The sequence below is a fragment of the Macrobrachium rosenbergii genome, chromosome 55 (assembly GCF_040412425.1).
Source record: "Macrobrachium rosenbergii isolate ZJJX-2024 chromosome 55, ASM4041242v1, whole genome shotgun sequence".
NCBI classification, from domain to species: Eukaryota; Metazoa; Arthropoda; class Malacostraca; order Decapoda; family Palaemonidae; genus Macrobrachium; species Macrobrachium rosenbergii.
Genome location: NC_089795.1, coordinates 19,099,243 through 19,119,679, shown reverse-complemented (window position 1 = coordinate 19,119,679; position 20,437 = coordinate 19,099,243). Strand labels below are relative to the sequence as shown.

At 37.0% G+C, this 20,437-nt stretch overlaps 1 protein-coding gene across 1 annotated transcript in view; it reads right to left on the bottom strand.

Annotated features, from left to right (window-relative positions):
- mei-41 (meiotic 41) overlaps nucleotides 1-20,437 on the bottom strand; it is a 593,070-nt gene that overhangs the window by 194,626 nt on the left and 378,007 nt on the right. The window contains exons 26-28 of the mRNA XM_067099620.1: nucleotides 9,176-9,403; nucleotides 8,713-9,038; nucleotides 8,479-8,549 (exon numbers count right to left, since the gene is read on the bottom strand). Coding sequence (XP_066955721.1) covers nucleotides 8,479-8,549; nucleotides 8,713-9,038; nucleotides 9,176-9,403 — 625 coding nt within the window. The remainder of the gene's footprint in view (nucleotides 1-8,478; nucleotides 8,550-8,712; nucleotides 9,039-9,175; nucleotides 9,404-20,437) is intronic.

The following is a 20,437-nucleotide window of genomic DNA, read 5'->3' as shown; positions in this document are numbered from 1 at the left end:
CTTTAGCACAATATTTCGATTTATGGTGAATTTTTGAAAAAACTTTTTTTCATACCTTACGGCGGTAACTCAGCGAAAATTTCATAAATTCTTTTCGTCATTTTGTCGTAATTTTTGCACTGTTCTATATTAGCCGTTACATAAAGTTTTATATATGAAAATGTGCGCAATTTTCATGTACAATACAGCAAAATACAACCCATGGTTGTAGCTTTTATCAGTTGAAATATTTTCATATAAACCACGATAACTGCCAAAATTTCAACCTTCGGTCAACTTTGACTCGACCGAAATGGTCAAAAAACGCAATTGTAAGCTAAGACTCTTACATTCTAGTAATATTCAATCATTTACCTTCATTTTGCAACCAATTGGAAGTCTCTAGCACAATATTTCGATTTATGGTGAATTTTTCAAAAAAAACTTTTTCCTTATGTCTGCGCCAGAAATTCTTTCGTCATGTTGTCGTAATGTTTGCACTGTTTTATATTAGTCGTTACATAAAGTTTTATATATGGAAATGTGCGCAATTTCATGTAGAATACAACAGAAAATAACTCATGGTTGTAGCTTTTATCAGTTTTGAAATATTTTCATATAAATCACGATAAGTGCCAAAATGTCAAGCCGGTCAACTTTAACTCGACCGAAATGGTAAAAAAATGCAATTATAAGCTAAAACTCTTACATTCTAGTAATATTCAATCATGTACCTTCATTTTGCAACAAACTGAAAGTCTCTAGCACAATATTTCGATTTATGGTGAATTTCTGAAAAAAAAAAAAATTTTTCCTTACGTCTGCTGTGGTAACTTTCGGCCGAACATCTCAGAAATTCTTTTCGTCATGTTGTCGTAATGTTTGCATCGTTTTACATTAGTCGTTACATAAACTTTTATATATGAAAATGTGTGCAATTTCATGTAGAATACAACAGAAAATAGCTCATGGTTGTAGCTTTTATCAGTTTTGAAATATTTTCACATAAATCACGATAACTGCCAAAAATTTCAACCTTCGGTCAACTTTAACTCGACCGAAATGGTAAAAAACGCAATTGTAGCTAAAACTCTTACATTCTAGTAATATTCAATCGTTTAATTTCTTTTGCAATAAATTGGAAGTCTCTAGCACAATATTTCGATTTATGGTGAATTTTTTAAAAAACATTTTCCTTACGTCTGCGTGTGGTAACTCGGCCGAACATCTCCGAAATTCTTTCGTCTCGTTGTCGTAATATTTGCACGCTTTAAATTAGTCTTTACATAAAGTTTTTATATGAAAATGTGCGCAATTTCATGTACAATACAACAAAAATAACTCATGGTTGTAGCTTTTATCAGTTTTGAAATATTTCCATATAAATCACGATAAATAGAAAAAATTCTACTTTCGGTCAACTTTAACTCGACCGAAATGGTAAAACTGCAATTGTAAGCTAAAACACTTACAGTCTAGTAATATTCAATCAATTAGCTTCATTTTTCAACAAACGGGAAGTCTCTAGCACAATATTTCGATTTATGGTGAATTTTTGAAAAAAACATTTTTTACGTCCGGGCGTTCACAATTCATGCATCATTTTGTGATAATATTTTCTCTGTGTTGCTTTGATCGTTTTAAAATTTGTTATATACCAAAATCATCGCAATTTAGTGTACAATAGAACTAAAAAAATTAACTCATTAGCTTTAACCGATTTGCTTACAGCTCGATTTGTATACAATTATATACAAGTTTTTTTTCCTGTCATATATTCGAATATTTATATATGATAATGATATTTTTTCATTTCTGATGGTTGCATACTAAACTTCAGGCAATGACAAAAAAATGAGCCAAAAATGAACTCTTAATCTTAAAAACTAAGCGTGCTGTGATTTTTGAAAAAACTTTTTAAACCCAGGCGCTAACTCACGAACGCCCGGCATACGGGAGACGTTTTTGTAAATAGGGCTTCAGCGTTAAAGGGTTAATATATTAGAAGGTCAGAGAAACTAATAAAAACACAGGTTTTTACTGTACTAAGTAATCTCTCAATTATCCAGATTAAAAGAGCCGAGTGCCCATTGGATAAGGGCAAGTAAAAGCATCTGCAGGTGCTCAAGGGCACCTCTGTACCCTTCCTCATCTAACCTTGTCAGTACTGCATAGATGTAAATACTCATTGTGATTGTAAACATCGACCATCAGACTCTAAACTGAAAATATTATGCAAAAGGGGATTATCGGCCTTTTTCTCCCATATTTTTTACAAAATATACATTGTATAAATATTGAAAAAAAGAATAACCTTTGTTTTTCTATCTCAGAAATGACAGCTTGGTAGGTAGTCTACCTGCATTTACCCATAGCCTACCATGGTTTTATGACCATTAATGTATTTTTATATAGCAACTTTCGTATCAGTTGTTTGCATATTGTATTACAGGAAATACAAAATGTGTATGTAAGAGATATTGGCCTTGCAGTATCCATTTGCATAAGTCAAGTGGGCTATTACAGTATCCATTTGCATAAGTCAAATAGGCTATTACAGTATCCATTTGCATAAGTCAAATGGGCTATTACAGCTATTATTCAAGGTAAAGATATTGGTAATGAAACTAATATTTTAATTATTGAATCTGTTTATAATGTATTATTATCATGTTACATCATCATAATGCAAAAAAAATTGTAAGCTAGGCTAATGTTTATGTTCTCAGAATTGGGTGATTGAGCCTACTACTGAGAGAAAAAGGAGAAATATTTTTTAGTTACTAAAAGAAACAAATTGTTACTGGAATTATTATTTTCATTTTTGTACGTAATGTAAAATGGGTTTACAAGGGTAAACTAACGGGGAATGGTGTAGTCGGTGGGGTATGAGGCTGAACTCCAGTAAAACGAAAACACTATTGACTAGCAGATCTCGTACAGATTTCCTACCTCATCCTCCCCTTCAGGTGGATGGAATTTTGCTGAATGAGTCTGAAGCTTTAACTATTCTAACTTTTGAGAAACATCTAATGAAAGTTTCAGCCAATGCCGCATATAAGTTGGTTTTGCTCATAGGCCTCATATATTTATAACAGTGATAAAATCAGTACAACCTATTTTAGAGCATTTATACTTCCTTTACTGGAATACTGTTCTCAGTGTTGATGTCTGCTTCTGCCAGAATTTTATCTCTTTTTAGATAAAGTTGTTTGTGGCGGTAGGTTTCTGTTTCCTAATACATAGTAGCAGTTATGACTTGGACTGTCGACGGATGGTCTCTTGTATGTCACTTTTTCATAAATTGTATTTCACCAGAGATCTTTCACATTTACAATTGACCTCTGATCAGGTTTTACCAGCCACCCTCAAGAGTCCTACAGGACTACGTGGCGGAATTGCTCAACAAGCGAGCAATAAAGTAAGGCACCTCAAGTTTCAAGGCAGGTTGTTCACTGTTCCCAGAAAGACTCCGATCAGCAAAGAGTGATCCTGGATCTGTCGCGTCTAAATCATTACATAAAATGCGACAAATTTCGCATGCTTATGGTAGCACAGATGCGGACTCTACTTCCGTGTGGGCCGTCACCACCTCTATCGATCTTTCAGGCGTTTACTATCACGTCCCGGTTGCGCTGGAGCTTCTCTCCGTTCCTGGGTTTCAGACTCGGGAATCAAGCCTACTCCTTCAGGGTCATGCCTTTCGGTCTAAATATTGCACCCAGGATATTTACAAAACTGGCGGACACGGTAGTTCAGCAACTCCGGTCGAGGATATCCCTAGCAGCGTGCCTAGGCGATTGGATAATTTGGGCTCCAACAGTTCTAGAATGCCGGAAGGCCACGCCACGGTCATCAACTTCCTGGAGTCGTTGGGTTTTCAGCTGAACAGAGAGAAGTCTCGCCTGACTCTGGAGTCCCGGTTTCAGTGGCTGGGTCTCCAGTGGGATCTGTCCTCTTACCGCGTTATCCCTCCCCGCCTCCCAAGCGGAAGGAGATAGCTTCCCTTACCAGGAAATTCTGAAAGACAAAACAGCATCCGCCGGGCCAAAGAAAGAATCTCGGTTCTCTTCAATTTGCCTCAGTGACGGACCTGCTCTTAAAAGCAAAATTAAAAGACATACACAGAGTGTGGCAGAGTCAAGCCAATGTCAGGCTCAGAGACAAGGTCTCCTCCATTCCCCAGTTTTAAAGGCGAGACTGCGGCCTTGGTCCACAGTCAGCGGCCTGTCTAAAACAGTTCCACTTCAGTTTCCCCCTCCGGCGCTGGTAGTTCACACGGACGCCTCATTAAGTGGCTGGGGAGGGTATTCGCCAAAAAAAGTACAAGGAACATGGTCTACAATGTTTCAACGGTTCCATATAAACACCTTGGAAGCTATGGCGGTATTTCTAACCTTAAAGAAAATCCGCCCCCCCAGCCAGATTCATATCAGGCTGGTGTTGGACAGCGCCGTGGTAGTTCATTGCATCAACGGGCGGCTCCAAATCAGGTCGAGTGAACCAGGTTATGGTAGCTATTTTCTCCCTGGCGAACAAGCACAGCTGGCATCTGTCAGCCACCCACCTAGCGAGTGCGGGCGTGGTGGCGGATTCCCTGTCAGGGCCACTCCGTTGGAGACGGAGTGGTCTCTGGACAGAGAGTCATTCAATTGGATTTGCCGGGTTCCGGGTCTCCAAGTGGATCTGTTCGCGACGGAGAGCAACTTCAAGCTTCCCTGTTATGTGGCTCCGAACCTGGATCCCCAGGCGTGCGCCACAGGCATAATGACCATAGATTGGAACAATTGGGAGAAGATTTATCTGTTTCCCCCCAATAAATTTGCTGTTGAAAGTACTGCACAAACTCAGGTCATTCAAAGGTCAACCAGCCCTGGTAGCCCGTACTGGCCGAAGAGCAATTGGTTCCCTCTTCTTCAGGAACTTGGGTTGGAGTCTTAATTCCCAATCCCAAACTGACCCAAACAGTACAAACCAAGACTGTGTCAGCTTCCTCAAGAATTCAGAATGCCCTAGTTTTATGGACTTTATAAAGTTCGCAGCTCAAAGGAGCAAACATTGACCCGTTAACACTCTGTTTTAGAATCAGACAAGAGAGATTCTACTCTCAGACAATATGACTCAGTAGTCAAGAAATTGGCCTCCTTTTGAAGACATCTGAAGCCCAAACCATGACTACTAACCTAGCAGTTACCTTCTTTAGATCATTGTTTGAAAAGGCCTTGCCCCGGCCACTATTACCACAGCTAAGTCAGCCCTGAAGAAGGTATTCTTATATGGTTTTAAAATTGACCTTACAGATTCTTACTTTTCACCTATTCCTATAGCATGCGCTCGTCTGAGACCCGTATCACGCCCACATTCTGTTACATGGTTCCTCAATGATGTACTTAAGTTAGCATCCGAGATTGACAACTCTCAATGCACTTATTTGGATCTGTTAAGGAAAACTTTATTTCTGATTAGCTTGGCTTCAGGTGCCAGAATCTCAGAGCTGTCGGCTCTCTCTAGAGGTGATGATTTTGTTAGTTTCCTCCCGACCGGAGAAGCCCTCCTTTCTCCTGATCATAGATTTTTAGCCAAAAATGAGGACCCTCAAGACAGGTGGTCTCCTTGGAAGGTGGTGCCCCTTCCACAGGACCAGTCCTTATGCCCAGTCTATACCTTAAAGTCTTACCTTTTAAGAACTCCACAGTGTAAGTCGGGTCCTCTTTTATCAGGAGAAAGGTGGTACTCTATCGTTAAATGCAATAAGGCAACAAATTTTGTATTTCATTAAACAAGCTAACCCGGATTCAGTTCCTAAGGTTCATGATATTTGCGCAGTAGCTACTTCCATTAATTACTTTCATAATATGGATTTTTTCAGAACTTACCAAATATACGGTTGGAAATCACCTCTAGTGTTTAAACAGCCCTTATTTAAAATCACTGAAGCCCTGAAATTTTCTACAGTGGCTGTGGGGAGTGTCATTCCCCACCTTAATTACCCATTATCCTTTATCCTCCCCTACCCCCTGCCTGCCTGCCTCATTTACTTCTCTGCTTGCCCTTCTGGTTGATCATGCCTCACTGCCTTGCTCCTCATATTGATATTATTATTGTCTTTTTTTATATTTGGGAACTGTATTTTGACATGCTATGATTCTGGATTGTCTTAGGGGTACTGGGCTGTTTTTATTTTGCTCCATGTACATATATATTTTCTCATGTTGTAGATGTCTCTCTTGTGTTTAGTTATAAGTTCATATTTACTCCTTAATCTTAAGTATTTTTGAATGTATTTTGCCTTATAGTCTTAAGTATTTTTGATGTATTTCCTGCCATGTTGTTTGGTGTATTGACTTTCTACTCTAATTTTAAGGTTGTATTACTGTACTTTTCGTATTAATATTCATTTTTACATGTGAGAGATATCCTTATTAAAGCCATTCTCATAGCTTGTGTTTTCTTCAGATTACCTTGTTTCCTCGTAGTTTGCAGTCTTGGCATGATTCTCTATCACTATTTCACCGGCTGACAGGGGCTGGACTCAGAAAAGGATTTTGACAAAGGAAAAATCTATTTCTGAGAAGGCCCGTGTCTGTGACCCTCCCAAGTGGCTTCCGCTCCCCCCTACTTGCATATGCCAAGCCTGGGGATGGTGCTAGCCTGGAATGAAGTAGGTGGCGCTGGTGTCGCCGGTCTGGCGGGCGCCTGTGTGTGGGAGCTGTAACGGCTCACCACTCTCTTCCGGGGTTTTGACATAGGGATATCTATAGTGTAGCTCTGTGGTTGTGATCCTTTCACTCACCCTTGGTTATACCGGCGTCTTCCTTAGGAAGACGCTCGATCTGGGGGTAGTAACCCCAGCATTCCTGAAAGCTCTTTTTTCTCTGGTATATCTAGCAATTTATACCTAGAAATTCGTGTTAGTATGGAATTTCACCAGGTGACACGGGGCCTTCCTCAGAAATAGATTTTTCCTTTGTCAAAATCCCTTATATTGGTACTGTGAAATCCCAGTGATTCCCCTGTGGACTGTAAAAAGAAAATGGGACAGTTTCAATATGTGTGAGAGAAAATGGATGTACCTAAATATATAGGGGTAATAATAGTTAAAACACCAAATATACCCTAAACTATCATCCTGAAACAATTTAAGATCATTTTAAAGTCATCTTACAACATCTACCCTTGAAAATATATGGCTAAGGGTGAAAACTACTCAAGTTACCCCCATATATTCAGGTGCATCCATTTTCTCTCATACAAGATTGAAGCTGTCCTGTTCTCTTTTTACAGTCCACAGGGGGAAACACTGGACACTGGGATTTCACAGGTACTGTACTTTACCTATATATTTTATATGCATTAATAAAAACATTTTATTGATATTTTGCTGCATTTACTTTAATATTTGAAAATTAGTCAATAATTTTTATCATAGAAAATGTAATTAGTCATGAAAATAAACAGTTATAAGGATTTTTAGAGGCAGTCTTTGGTGTTTCAACTATTTAAATACACAGTTATAGGTGTTTTTAGAGAGGGGTTCCAATATATCACGGATTTTTGGTATTCGCAGGTGGCTGTGGTACCTAAACCCCTGCAAATGTGTGTGTGTTTTACATCTGCATGTGGCATTTCATCAATGTTGACTACACTGTCTGTATAGTGTGTGCACGCGTGTCTCTTAGTGCAGTATCACGTGTTGCCATTTTTAGGTTTTGCTCCAAATGATTTACTCTACAGTATTTCATTACAAGTTTTAGTTGACTCTAAGCATGATTATCACACATATAACAGTACACAAGAGAATGTTTTATCACTGTTGATATTTCTTCTCTAATTAAAAAATATTTAAAATGCAAATGTGTAGATATTGGCAACACATGGTAGTCATAACATAAGTCTTGGTGCCATCACCCAAAGCAAAGGAGTGTATGTGCATACATATGTACCCTATGCACTTGATTGCATTTATCTTTTTGGTTATAAAAATAAAAAATGAGGAAATACAGTAAAAATAAAAATGAGAATACAGTTGACTCCCGATATTCGCAGTGGTTAGGGACCACAACCACCCACGCATAGCAGAAATACTCGAATACTTGAGACCCCCCCTCTAAAAACAGTTATAACTACCTATTTTAATAGTTCAAACACCAAATATACCTTAAACTATCGTCCAAAAACACTAATTTCAAAGTCATCTTACAACATACCCTTAAAAAATATGGCTTAAAGCTATGCATGAACACTCCTACAACTGTTACTCTTACCAAGGTGAAAACCATTCAAGTTACCCTTATATTCAGGAACGCACATTTTGTTTCATACAGTATTCAAGCCTTACCGTTTTATTTTAATGTATACGGTAGATAAGGGTAACATTGGTGCATTCTCAAGTACAGGGGACAGTGAAGTATTGTACCTAAATATTTAGGTATGCATTGAAAAAAATATATGAAATAATGAGAAGTTTAAGATTACTTAAATCATACAGGTAGTACTCACCAGTGATGAATGTTGATTGAAGATACTGATGAATTAGCTGCATAGTCCGATGAATAATGATGAAGATATGACTGCACAGCAAAGCAAAGGAGTTACATTTCTTCTGGGGATACCACCTCCCCTTGTTCAGGGGCTTCGTCCACCAATTGCTCTTCTTCAGGGGCTTTGGAAGGCCCTTCATCATGGGATCGACAAACATGGTGATAGGCAGCTGCTGTTGCTGCTTCTTCATACTGACGAGGAGGTTATTATAGGGCGCCATGCATGCATTGTGGAGCATTCCATATAAGGATCCCATGCCCCAGTAATATCCTGCAGCTCTCTGGATGCCCTCATAATTCGGGACAGACGTTTCAAAGACAGGCCCTCATCTCCTGAATCTGGTGTGTCTTCTTCCTCGCTGGCAGACTTCATCAGCTCTTCCAAATCCTGGCCCATCAGGGGGTCAGATTGAGCATCAATGAGGGTGCCGACTTCATCCTCAGTGATGTCATTGAATCCTTCTCCACCAAGCATCCTCATCAATTGGACTGCCTTATCAATGGCCAAATGTTGAATTTCTTCAGGAGAGAAGCCCTTATAATCATGAAAACACTTCGGCTACAACTTCTTCCAGCACACATTAAGGGTCTCCTTCATTTCCTTCAACGATCAGCTGATAACAATCAGACATGGCGGTTCTTCAGCATAAATTCACTATCAATGTCCATTGCCTTCACAAGGTGCTCGAGGGACTTCAGGGAGTAGAGTGCCTTGAAGGCACAGATCACGCCGTGGTCCATAGGCTGAAGGAGAGAGGTGGTGTTGGCAGGGAGGAACTTGAGCTGGACTCCCTCGTAATTAGGATCCAGAGGGTGGCCACCAGCGTTATCCATAATCAGCAACACCTTGAACTCCATGCACAAGTCGTTGAGGTAATCCTTAACTTGAGGGATGAAGCTCTGAATGAACCAGTTAGATGTAAGGACTTTGGTGATCCAGGCCTTGGGGTTGTGCATCCAAAACCCAGGCAGGAAGTCCTTATTCTTGAGGGCCCTGGGGTTTGCAGTCTTGTAAATGAGCCTGGTTTCAGCTTGAAGCCAGCAGCATGATTGCCACACATGATAAGGATAACCCTGTCCTTCTGGGCCTTAAACCTGGGGTCTCTGGCTTTGTCCTTCACGAGTTGTGTCCGTGAAGGCGTTTTTTCCAGAACAGGCCAGTCTCGTCCATATTGAAGACATGTTGTGGATGGTAGCCCTTGTCCCTGATGATATTCTTGGAGGTCTTGGGATATTTTGCGGCTGCTTCCATGTCTGCTGATGCCATTTCCCCATGCAGAGAAACAGACTTTAGGTGGGACCACTTTTGGAAATGGTGTAATCACCCCTTGCTGGGCCGAAAACATTCAGGAGCTGATGATGGTCCTGCTTCATCCTCTCCATCTTCAGCGGGGTTGTCAAAGCCTAAGAAGTCTGCTTCCTGTACATTGCTGCCTTCCGTAACAGTTGAAAACTGCTGGTAGAGTTTTCGTGCCTTCTTGCTGGTGATGTTGTCAAAGGGAATGTTCTTATGGTAGTCCGTTATCCGTCCCCACCATGCTCTTATCACACACAGTGGAAACTGTCTTGGCACTACCACAGAAGCTAACATCCATAGTCTTCCTTATCCCCTCTTCTTTCTTCTTGGTTTACCGGACAGTACTCTCATTCACACCATTTCCAGAAGTGCTACTTTATGGAACATCATGGCCTCCTTCTGGCACTAAGGCTCTTTGCCAGAAGCCTTAGAAGGGGCAGGGCATTTAGGAGGCGTCTTAGGGCATGATTAAAAACTATACTGTACACAAAGATTAAAAACAAGACACAAAGATATGCAAAGTACACAAATATGCAGTGAAACACTCGAACAGCAGAGGTCTACTCGTTGAACTGGCGAAGAGGTGGGGCCCCGCAGTACATCTCCACGAGACAAAGTCTTGGGGCGTTGTGCAGCCAATCAATGCCAAGGAAAATGAATGATGTTCCTGGATTGGCCTCTTTGCAAATGCCAGCCAATAGGAAGTCTTGAGGGGTTGTGCAGCCAATCAGTGCCAAGGAAAATGAATGATGTTCCTGGATTGGCTTCTTTGCAAACGCCAGCCAATAGCATGTCAGGTAGTGTTGCATCTAGGTATTTTAGCTTTCCAAGCTGCATTTTATTTCCCGGGAGCTTTGTTTTTGGAATTTGCAAATTGTTTGAACGTTTTTTAAGAAAAAAATTTATTGATATTTTGCTCTGTTTATATTAATATTCATATTTGAAAATTAGTAAATAATTTTTTATCAAGACTTTGCCCACAGGTCCTTGGACACTTTTTCCTTGGGTCTGGTGGTGGCTGCTCAACAAATTGTGTAGCTCATTGAGTGCCCCTGGTGGGACAGTTTGTGTCTTGCATAAGATGATAGTGTAGAAGAGGGAGTGATTGAGATGACTGGTCTCTTTTCTTTCCCTTTTTCCTTTCTTCTCTGCCTGTGGATGGTTTTGAAGAATGGATACATCTTATGCTGGAACTGGCTTGATGAAGGTACATGTTGCAGTCATGCTGTTACAGCATTTATATGTTCCATAGAACATACAAATATACTTCCCAGTAGCCTTCACTTCTCTCTCCAGCAAGGGGAGTGAGGAGTGGTGACAAACCCATTGTGTGTGGCTGACATGGTTTGTTGCTTGAACAGATGTAGTTCTCTTTGACTCCATATATGCAATGAATACAGCTCAGAGGCTTAGGTCCTCTTCCTGAGAACTATAATTTTGAGGAAGGGTGATGTGTGCTGAACCTCCAGTCAGTTCAGGATTCTCATACCTCTCTCCAAGTATGAGTCTACCCTAATGTTAAGAACGAAGGTTTGTTCAACGTATGAACGAATGACAAATTTTTAATTAATTTTTTTTTTTTCATAGCTAACAAACCTGAGGTCTTAACGTTGACTGCCTACCTCTAGCCACCCTTCTTATGTCTTATCCTGGGTTGGAAGATGCCACAGATTCTTTGCATACAGTGGCCCTCCCCCATTTTGCCACAGATTCTTTGCATACAGTGGCCCTCCCCCCTTTTTACGAATTTCACATTTCCACATTTGCTTTTTGTTGTGGATTTTTGTGGAACACATCATTGACTTCTCTGTGGGGGCAATTTCACTGATTTGTTGATTTCTCTTTGGGCCATATATCTAAAATGATAAGTAAATTTTTTTTTTTTTCACAAGAGCAACACTGTGTATTCACTAATTACTGTATTTTTTCATTAAAATATATGTATACTGTGAGAGAGAAAGAGAGAACTGTGTTTTTTTACATCCAGGTCTAAGCACAGTATAAATTGATCCTGTAAGTGAAATAATGTGTCATTAATATTTTGCATTATTTTTAGTAAAGGATGATGTATACTGTTTGAGAGAGAGAGAGGGGGAGAGAAACTGTGGCTTTTACATCAAGTCTAAGCAAAGTATAACTGGATTCTGTAAGTGAAATAACTTTTCATTGATATTTTGATGTTTTTTTTTCTTTAAAATATATGTATACTGTTTGAGAGGGAGAGAAAGAGAGGAGAGATAGAGAGAACTGAAGTGTTTATACATCGAAGCACAGTACTGACTTGCTGGGAACGAGAATTCAAAGGCACTTAAACTATGACTGGGATGAGAATGTTTAGAGTTGCCTATGTATGAAATTCAGATTTTAAATATTTTTACGGTGATTAAAGATGAAACATCAGCAGTGATAAAATATTTTCTTGTGTACTGTTATAATATGTGTGATAATCATGTCAACTAAACTTGTGATGATATACAGTACAATAAATCAGACAAAGCAAAAATATGGCAATACTGCCTCCATGATCTGTTGAGAACTTGCTGGATTTGTTTATTTTCGTGTTTTTTAGGTTTATAGTACAGTAATTGATATTACTTTCATTAAAGGTTTTGTACAATACAGTACTGATATAAAGAGATATATGTAAATTTAGTGGCATACTTTCATAACACTTTCCTTTCCATTGCATGAAGGATGAATAAAGATTTATTTTACTTTTATTTGTGGAAGTCATTATTGAAAATAAGCAAATTCTTAATAAGTCAACAACTATAACGTAACCCTTAATAAACATGTGTTAGTTATTGGTAACTGACATCGGTGAACGGCTATTTCTCGATATGATTGTTTATGTCAGTACTTTTTGTTATTTATGCTAGGGTCTTCTGTGCAGTAGTAGGTGGTTGCTGATTATAAGAAATGGTAATGAATTCTTAGATAAGTCACAATTCTGGTAAGCCTGATATAATATACTGTATGAAGACTCACATTCAACCTAATGAACCTTTGCTTCTAGGCCAGTTTCTTAAGTTAAAAGCTAACTCAGGTATAATATGCATTATGAGTGGTATCTGCCAAAACTGAGACAGGCATAGAAAGCCTAGGCTAGTGTGATCTACTGAAAATACATCTCACACTATACACATTGCATATGATGAAAGCATGTTTGTATGTTTTTGGATGAAATTTTAATGATAGCATGATACATGAGTAGATATGCAAATTATGGTTATTTTGTATGTTGTATATCTTTGAGTGTCACAGAATGTTTTCATTGGAAGTGAACTCTGCTTGTCTATTTACGGAGCAAGCTTCAGTTCTGAAATCCAAAAAATCCAAAAATTGAAACGTGTGGAGCCGCTCAAGAACCAGTGGTGGCTGAGACAAAAATGTTCTGGATCATGAGAGTTCCCGGACCACAGATTGCTGGATTTAAGAGGTTGGACTGTATAATGTTTGTGTATTGTGTGCAGCATGTTTTCTGCAGTGTCCTTATGTTTCCTCATAACTTGAATATTTTTAGTTTATTCTGTGAATAGTTATTACCTTTTATAATTTTTACACTATACATGGTGTATATTATAATTTCTAATAGTAATTTCATCAATTTTTCGACATGTTAACAGTATTTCACCCAGAACAACCCATACAGGTATTTGTATTATCAGTTTTGAACTGTTAAAAAAAAATTTCAGTGTTTTACATTTTATTTTATTCCTCTGTGGACTTAAAGAGAGAGAGAGAGAGAGAGATTCTTCTTAATTTTTCTGTGTTGACAAAAAATTTCGAATTGTACATTTCCAGTCAAGTATTTTGCAGTTTTGTGAATTATCACATTATCTACACATGGTATTATATAGTATATCTTACAGATTGAATTATAATATTTTACAATAATAATTTGTATGTCTGGGAACCCTGGGTTTGTTTTCCCTCTCCTGCTGCTTGGTAGCATTGTTGTTTGTGACGTCATTGCCACTTAGATCCTTCCCAGGTGAGTGGCAGATTTGAAAACGATGCTTACATGTAAATTCGTTCTAAAGTAGAATTATCATGTAAGAAAAGTGTATCTCCATAAATAATTCCGTGTTAAATAAAAATCATGTTATTCAAACCTGTGTCATTCAAGAAGTAATTGTACATTTATCAAAATTAATTGACTAGTTCTTAAGCACCTATACTCTTATGAAGAGCTTAGGGTGATGCCAGGAAGGTAAAGCTTACATCCATTGCCTCATCATAATAAAAGTATTTGGTTATTATGCCTGTTTTCCTTTGGTTTTATTTCTCTGATATATACAGTAAACCCCCGTATTTGCGGGGGATGTGTACCACACACACTCACACACACACACGTACACACACACCCGTGAATAGCTAGAACCGTGAATACTTAGAACCCTTCTAAAAACACTTAGAACTGCCTATTTTGATAGTTCAACCACACAGAAAAAACATTAAAAATGCTTATACAGGTATTATCCTACTTACGATGGGGTTAGGTTCCAAAAAACCATCGTTTGTTGAAAAAAACGTATTGAATATAGCCTAGCCTACACTAGGGTATTCGGTACCATGTATACATACAGTTTATGGTAGCCTACCCTACACTATAAAGTATACTCTATATATACACGATATAGGATTATTAATATCAGCTAATTGTGGAGGTTCGTGCAGAGTGACTTATGATAATTCAGTACAAAGAGAAATTGAATAACAAGCAAGAATTAGCTTAGCCTACACTATGGTATATCATAGGCATATACAGTAGCATAGCCTACATCATTCTGTACTCTATATTCACATATTGTATTATAAAAACATCAACATGATGAATATGCATCTTTTCCATGGATCTTTTAAAATGTTATGCCTTAATTCACTTTATCCAATAATATTGTATAAATTCTTATATTGCTTTTGTATTATAAATTGTGATCATAGCGATCAAGTGTTTTGGTTTGGAAATGTTTCTGCTGTGTTTATTTCGCCGTACTTAACTGAGTTCGAGCGCCTCTCTTGCTTCAAGTTAGCATAAATGAATCTCTAGATACTTTATTTATATGGGGCAAGGTTATTTTTCGTTATACTGTATGAAGTGTTTTTAAGTCAAAATATAACTTAAATACGTCTGGTTGTGAAATTAATTTAGCTATTTTTTTTTTTTAGATGACGTTGGCCATTTGGGGGCATTTGTTTTGTGTAAAAAAATCAAGATTCTGTTTGCTATTTTCACTTGATTTCATCATAAAACAAGCTTATTATCGCATAAAAATAGCAGTAATGTATTCTTTCATGCCAAGTAGTTTTGATTAAAATACTTTCTCTCCAGTTTTAAATAGTCGAGTTTCATCCATGTTGCTGATGCACGATAACTTATAGTCATTAGCAGCTTGAACATTGTTTTCTCAGCTTCAGCTACAACTTGCAGCTTAAATTTAGAGGTATATTTCCTTACTGATCTTTTATCCATACTGAATAAGGGTATAATGTAAAATATATCAGTCCTGTTCTACTTAACGTCATTTGTACAATAACCTACGGTAATTGTGTATTACCGTATGATGGTTGAAATACAAGCAAAAGGGCTGTTGTTATCCGACTTGGTGATAAACAAAACAACAGTTTCTCGGTTGGTTGTTTATGGCTGTATGTATTTACACAAGAGTATAACGTTACTAACAATACTTTTATCATTCTCTGTTACTTTTTTAACTAGAAGATGGGATAAAGAGTTGGAGGAAAAGATGCTGGTCTGTTATAATTTGGTCTCTCTCGCTGCCTGATTGTACGCTGCTGCCTGTGCCCACAAGAAATTTAAAAAATTTTATAAATTTTATTGGTAAATGCTACCCCATTGCAAAATCTAATTATTGTAAGGTGTCGAGCACTACCTGAGTATTTTATTAGTTTTGTCACAAAAAGTGCATTTAGTCATGAAAATGAGATTGCAGTGAAAAATACCTGAAAATCTAATTATCCATGACTCGTGAGTGAAATGGGGGTTTACTGTGACCACTTTAACAGTGTTAGAAATTAACAGTTGAGCTTTTTAATCAAACTACCTGCATTATTTAAATTTTAAACGCGAGCCTCTATTTACAAAATCGGAAAAAAGTTTTTTCAAAAAATCACAGCACGCTTAGTTTTTAAGATTAAGAGTTCATTTTTGGCTCCTTTTTTGTCATTGCCTGAAAATGCAACCTCAGAAATGAAAAAATATCATTATCATATATAAATATTGAAAATATGACATACAAAAATTTTTTCATATATAATTTTATACAAATGCTGTGAGCAAAAGCTAATGGGTTTTGAAACACTAAATTGTGATGATTTTGGTATATAACAAATTTAAAAGATCAGAGAAAAATTATAAAAATGCATGAGTAAAAAATGTTTTTTCAAAAATTCACCATAAATCGAAAATTTTAGAGACTTCCTGTTTCTTGAAAAATGAAGTAATTATTGAATATTACTAGACTGTAAGTGTTTTATTTCTCAGTGAAAAGTTGACCAAAAAGTCAAATTTTTCTATTTATCGTGATTTATATGAAAATATTTCAAAATGATAAAAGCTACAACCATGAGATTTTCTGTTGTTTGTACATGAAATTGCGCACATTTTCATATATGAAACTTTATGTAAGACTAATATAAAACTGTGCAAACATTACGACAACGTGTGATTTAAAGAATTTCTGGACGTAAGGAAAAAAGTTTTTTCAAAATTCACCATAAATCGAAATATTGTGCTAGAGACTTCCAATTGGTTGCAAAATGAAGGTAAATGATTGAATATTACTAGAATGTAAAGTTTTAGCTTATTGCGTTTTTGACCATTTCACAAAGTTTTAACAGTTAGTGTTTTAGAAAATATTTCCAAAATTACAAATGGGTTGTAGTATTTTACATGAAATTGCACATTTTCATATATAAAACCAGTGCTGGATCTTTAAATCAAATGCCACAATTTGATTGTACATGATTGAATATTACTAGAATGTTAGAGTTTTAGCCCATTTCGGTTGCATTACAATTTTATTAAAGAATCTGTTAAGTGCTCAAGGATATTGAAATAATTTTTTATAGTTTGAGTCAGGTTGTTATGTTAAAATCTTATTAAATTGTGAACATATAGATTGTAAACGTTTGAAGATACTAGTGATGTCTAGATTGTGCAGACAGTGGAAAAGAAAGTAAAATATGGTTTAAAATGTGTATAAGTTTAAAAATGTCTCATTTCTAAGCGTATGTTTATTGCAGGTTGAAAGGACAGCTATGCAACCCCTCTTAGGGAATCTGCCACTCTTCCCAGATCATGAAGCATTGAGAAAAATCAACCATACCATCTTAGAACATCAGACAGTTTTACTTAGGTTTGTTTGAAATATGGAAGAATTGCGGCTTCTGTATGTGTTGTGTATGATGAATAACTGTAAAATTTGATGTAGCATTTGTAGTGACAATACTTGATTTATTTTATTTATTACTGTTTATCTTTCATGTTTAAGTTTTATAAATTTTCTTTTTAGTGGGAACACTCAGGAAGTGGTTGATGCTTTGTCTACAGTGTTAAGGGGACTCAACCATGAGAGCATAGATGTTCGACTTTTTGCTCTAAACCGCCTTCGTCACACATTACGTCATAACCAGGGAACAGTCCATCATCTCACTACAGACTCGGATAATGTTCATCCTGTTATTTCAGAACTTTTTAGTAATCTACTTGGTGAGTTACACATCTGTCACCTTATCCTTTCTTATTCAAAATGATGCAGAGTTAGACATTTTGTTTGTATGTGCATTTTTATTAAATTTTTAACTTATTTTGAAGGCCAGTGTCGTGAAATTGATGAAGAACTACAGACAAGCGTAGCAGAATGTTTAGGTCTACTGGGGGCCATTGATCCCACAAGGCTGTACACACAAACCAACATCAAAGGTAACCAAGCAGATTTTTTCCTCAATTCAAATGTTCTATATCAGAAACAATTATTTTTGACCCATGTTCCCCTATATAGAAAAGAGACTGGTTGCATGGGAATTATTAATAATTTACTTCATAGCTCATCATTCTTGGTTTTACATCAGGATTTTCTTCCTCTTAGTTTGATGTCTGATGAACTCTTTGTATTCTTTTCCATCTCTTGTGACTTGACACAAATTCCCACATGGTCCAAATCATTTTGTGTACTTTTTGTTATAATTTTTCTGGACACTTCAAATGGTTTGTATCATCCCATTTCTGCATGTAATACTTCTTAAGCATTTTACTTTTTTACCCTCTTCTTGGGTAAATACCATCCGTCTTGGAGATCTCTGCCCATTTTCCAGCTTTTGAACACCACATCTCTCTGTTGCTTCCTCATTTTGTAATAAGATCTTCCCACCATACTGCAGCCATGATGCTCAGCAATATGGAGTCACATCTTTACAACAGTCAGTTCTTTGATGCACCCTTATATACTGTAATTTGGCATCTCAACTTGACTGACTTTGATGCAGTGGATTATGTTAGTTATAGGATACATCTGAGTCTGAAAAATATAATATATTTCATGAAAACTGGCTGAGTCTGGTAAGTGTGCTAGGCATAATGGATGCTGAAACAAATGCGGCCAATACTTTCATGGCTTCTTTCTTTCTTGGGTAACTGACCCATAGTGCCCAGCTCCTTATAGTTCTCTCACTTACCTCTAAACATTTTAAATACCTTGAAAGGAGCCTACTTGTCAATAAAAATTTGATCTTTTGTATCTAGTGTAATTCACTATGTATCGACTTGGCTGAGCCAGAGTAGGGCAGGTTTGTTACTATTGAACTGTTCTTTGGCTTTGTTTTTGCTGTGCTTAATTTTTTCTTTTGTATAAATGAATCTATAATCAAAATTGCCTGATTTTTGTATAATAATGAATAGCCAGATTTATTTGAAAATCAGTTGTTTGTAAGCCTTATAAAGAGAGTTAATTTTCAAAGATGTTTAGGGTAAATTCCTTGAATATATATCCGTGAAAACATTCTGCTTTTTCAATAATGATTTTAAGCTTGTAGTATTGTAGTTCTTAGTTAACAATGAATAACACATTCTTTCTCTTATATTTTAATAAAAATGCTGCTATATTGATTTTTGGATAACAAAATCATCAGTTATAAGTACAGTAATGTGTTTGATAGTTTTTAAAACATTGGTTATTTTATAGCTGTTTGAAGTAAAGATTGTAATTTTGTTTCTTATGATTATATTGCTTTGTGTATTTATTCATTTTTTATTCTTTTAAAGAGGAGATGAGCAAGATTCATTTAAGCATTGAATCAGAGTTATTCATTTTGGAGTTGGTAACAGAACTGGGTCGAGCATTTCTGGCTGCTACAGATGGAAACAGCCAGACATGTGCCTCCTATGCAATGCAGGTAGGCAGTTGCTGCAGTTGAATATATTTTTTGTATAGGATTTGAAGATTAGTAGCCTTTAAATTTCTTATTTGCTAAGAATGAGAAAACGTATGTTTTAACTAGAAGGCAAACAGGAAGTATCCTATCTCTGTGATTCAAAGGTGTAGAATGTCACAGATGGTAATTATAATAGTCTCAGATCATTCCTGATATTAGGATTTCCTTTTTATAACCCATGTCAGTATGGAGAGAGAGAGAATGGATAAATGTATTGGACATTTTTACTGGGGTGTGAGATAAGGAAATGTAATTCAGAAAGAGTTTTCATAAAAATCTTCTACTTATAATCCCAATATCATGGTTGTTGAATTGCTTAAGATACTCACTTCCTATAACAGAACACAGCAGTAGACAGGTAGGTGTGTGCTTGTGTCCTTGGATTAATTGGTGTCCAGCAGCTAAGTGGCCATTTTCTATTTTATGTTGACAAAAAACTTGGAAAAGGGAGGGTTGGATGTGATTTTACCTTGGATCAAAAATTTTGAAATACCGCTACCATGGTAGAGATGTCATGCCGATATATTGCTAGGGAGGTTGGAATAATCCTGCAGCCAGACCTGACATAATTAGGTAAGTCACCTTAGAATCACAAAAAAAGATACATACATAGGTTCGTGTGTTGTTTTTTGTTCTTTATTGCCAAGAAAATTGTTGATAACTTGTAACTATACTTCAGACCAAAAATTTATCTGGGTTGTTGGGATTTATTTATTAGGAGCTAAGCCATTTTGTCACCTGTCAGTTTCTTTTGCAAGCTCCTTTGAGGACAAACAGTGGCTACGCTATAAAAAAATCAGGTTTTGACTTATAAAAAACAAATTTTTGGTAGTTGCGGTGAGTTTTCAAACCCACCCACCCACTTTCCCTAATAGATAGGCAATGGCCTGGGGTAAACATTCATCTTGCACAGACCTGGCATGTTATAAGGAAAATAGCCATCATACCCTCTGTTGTCACATCTGTGTGAGTATGATGAAGGGAAGACCGAGGTAATCACAGTGGATCGGAGATAGAGCCCTCTTGTCCTGAGTCCATTATATTCTATCACTGTGCCAACAGGCACTTTTCTGGCCAAGACCAACTAGAAGAGAATTCTTTGATATTGGTTGGTGTGTCTTTGGAGCTTGGGGAGGGGGGGGGACTCGGGTTTGCAATTCATTTC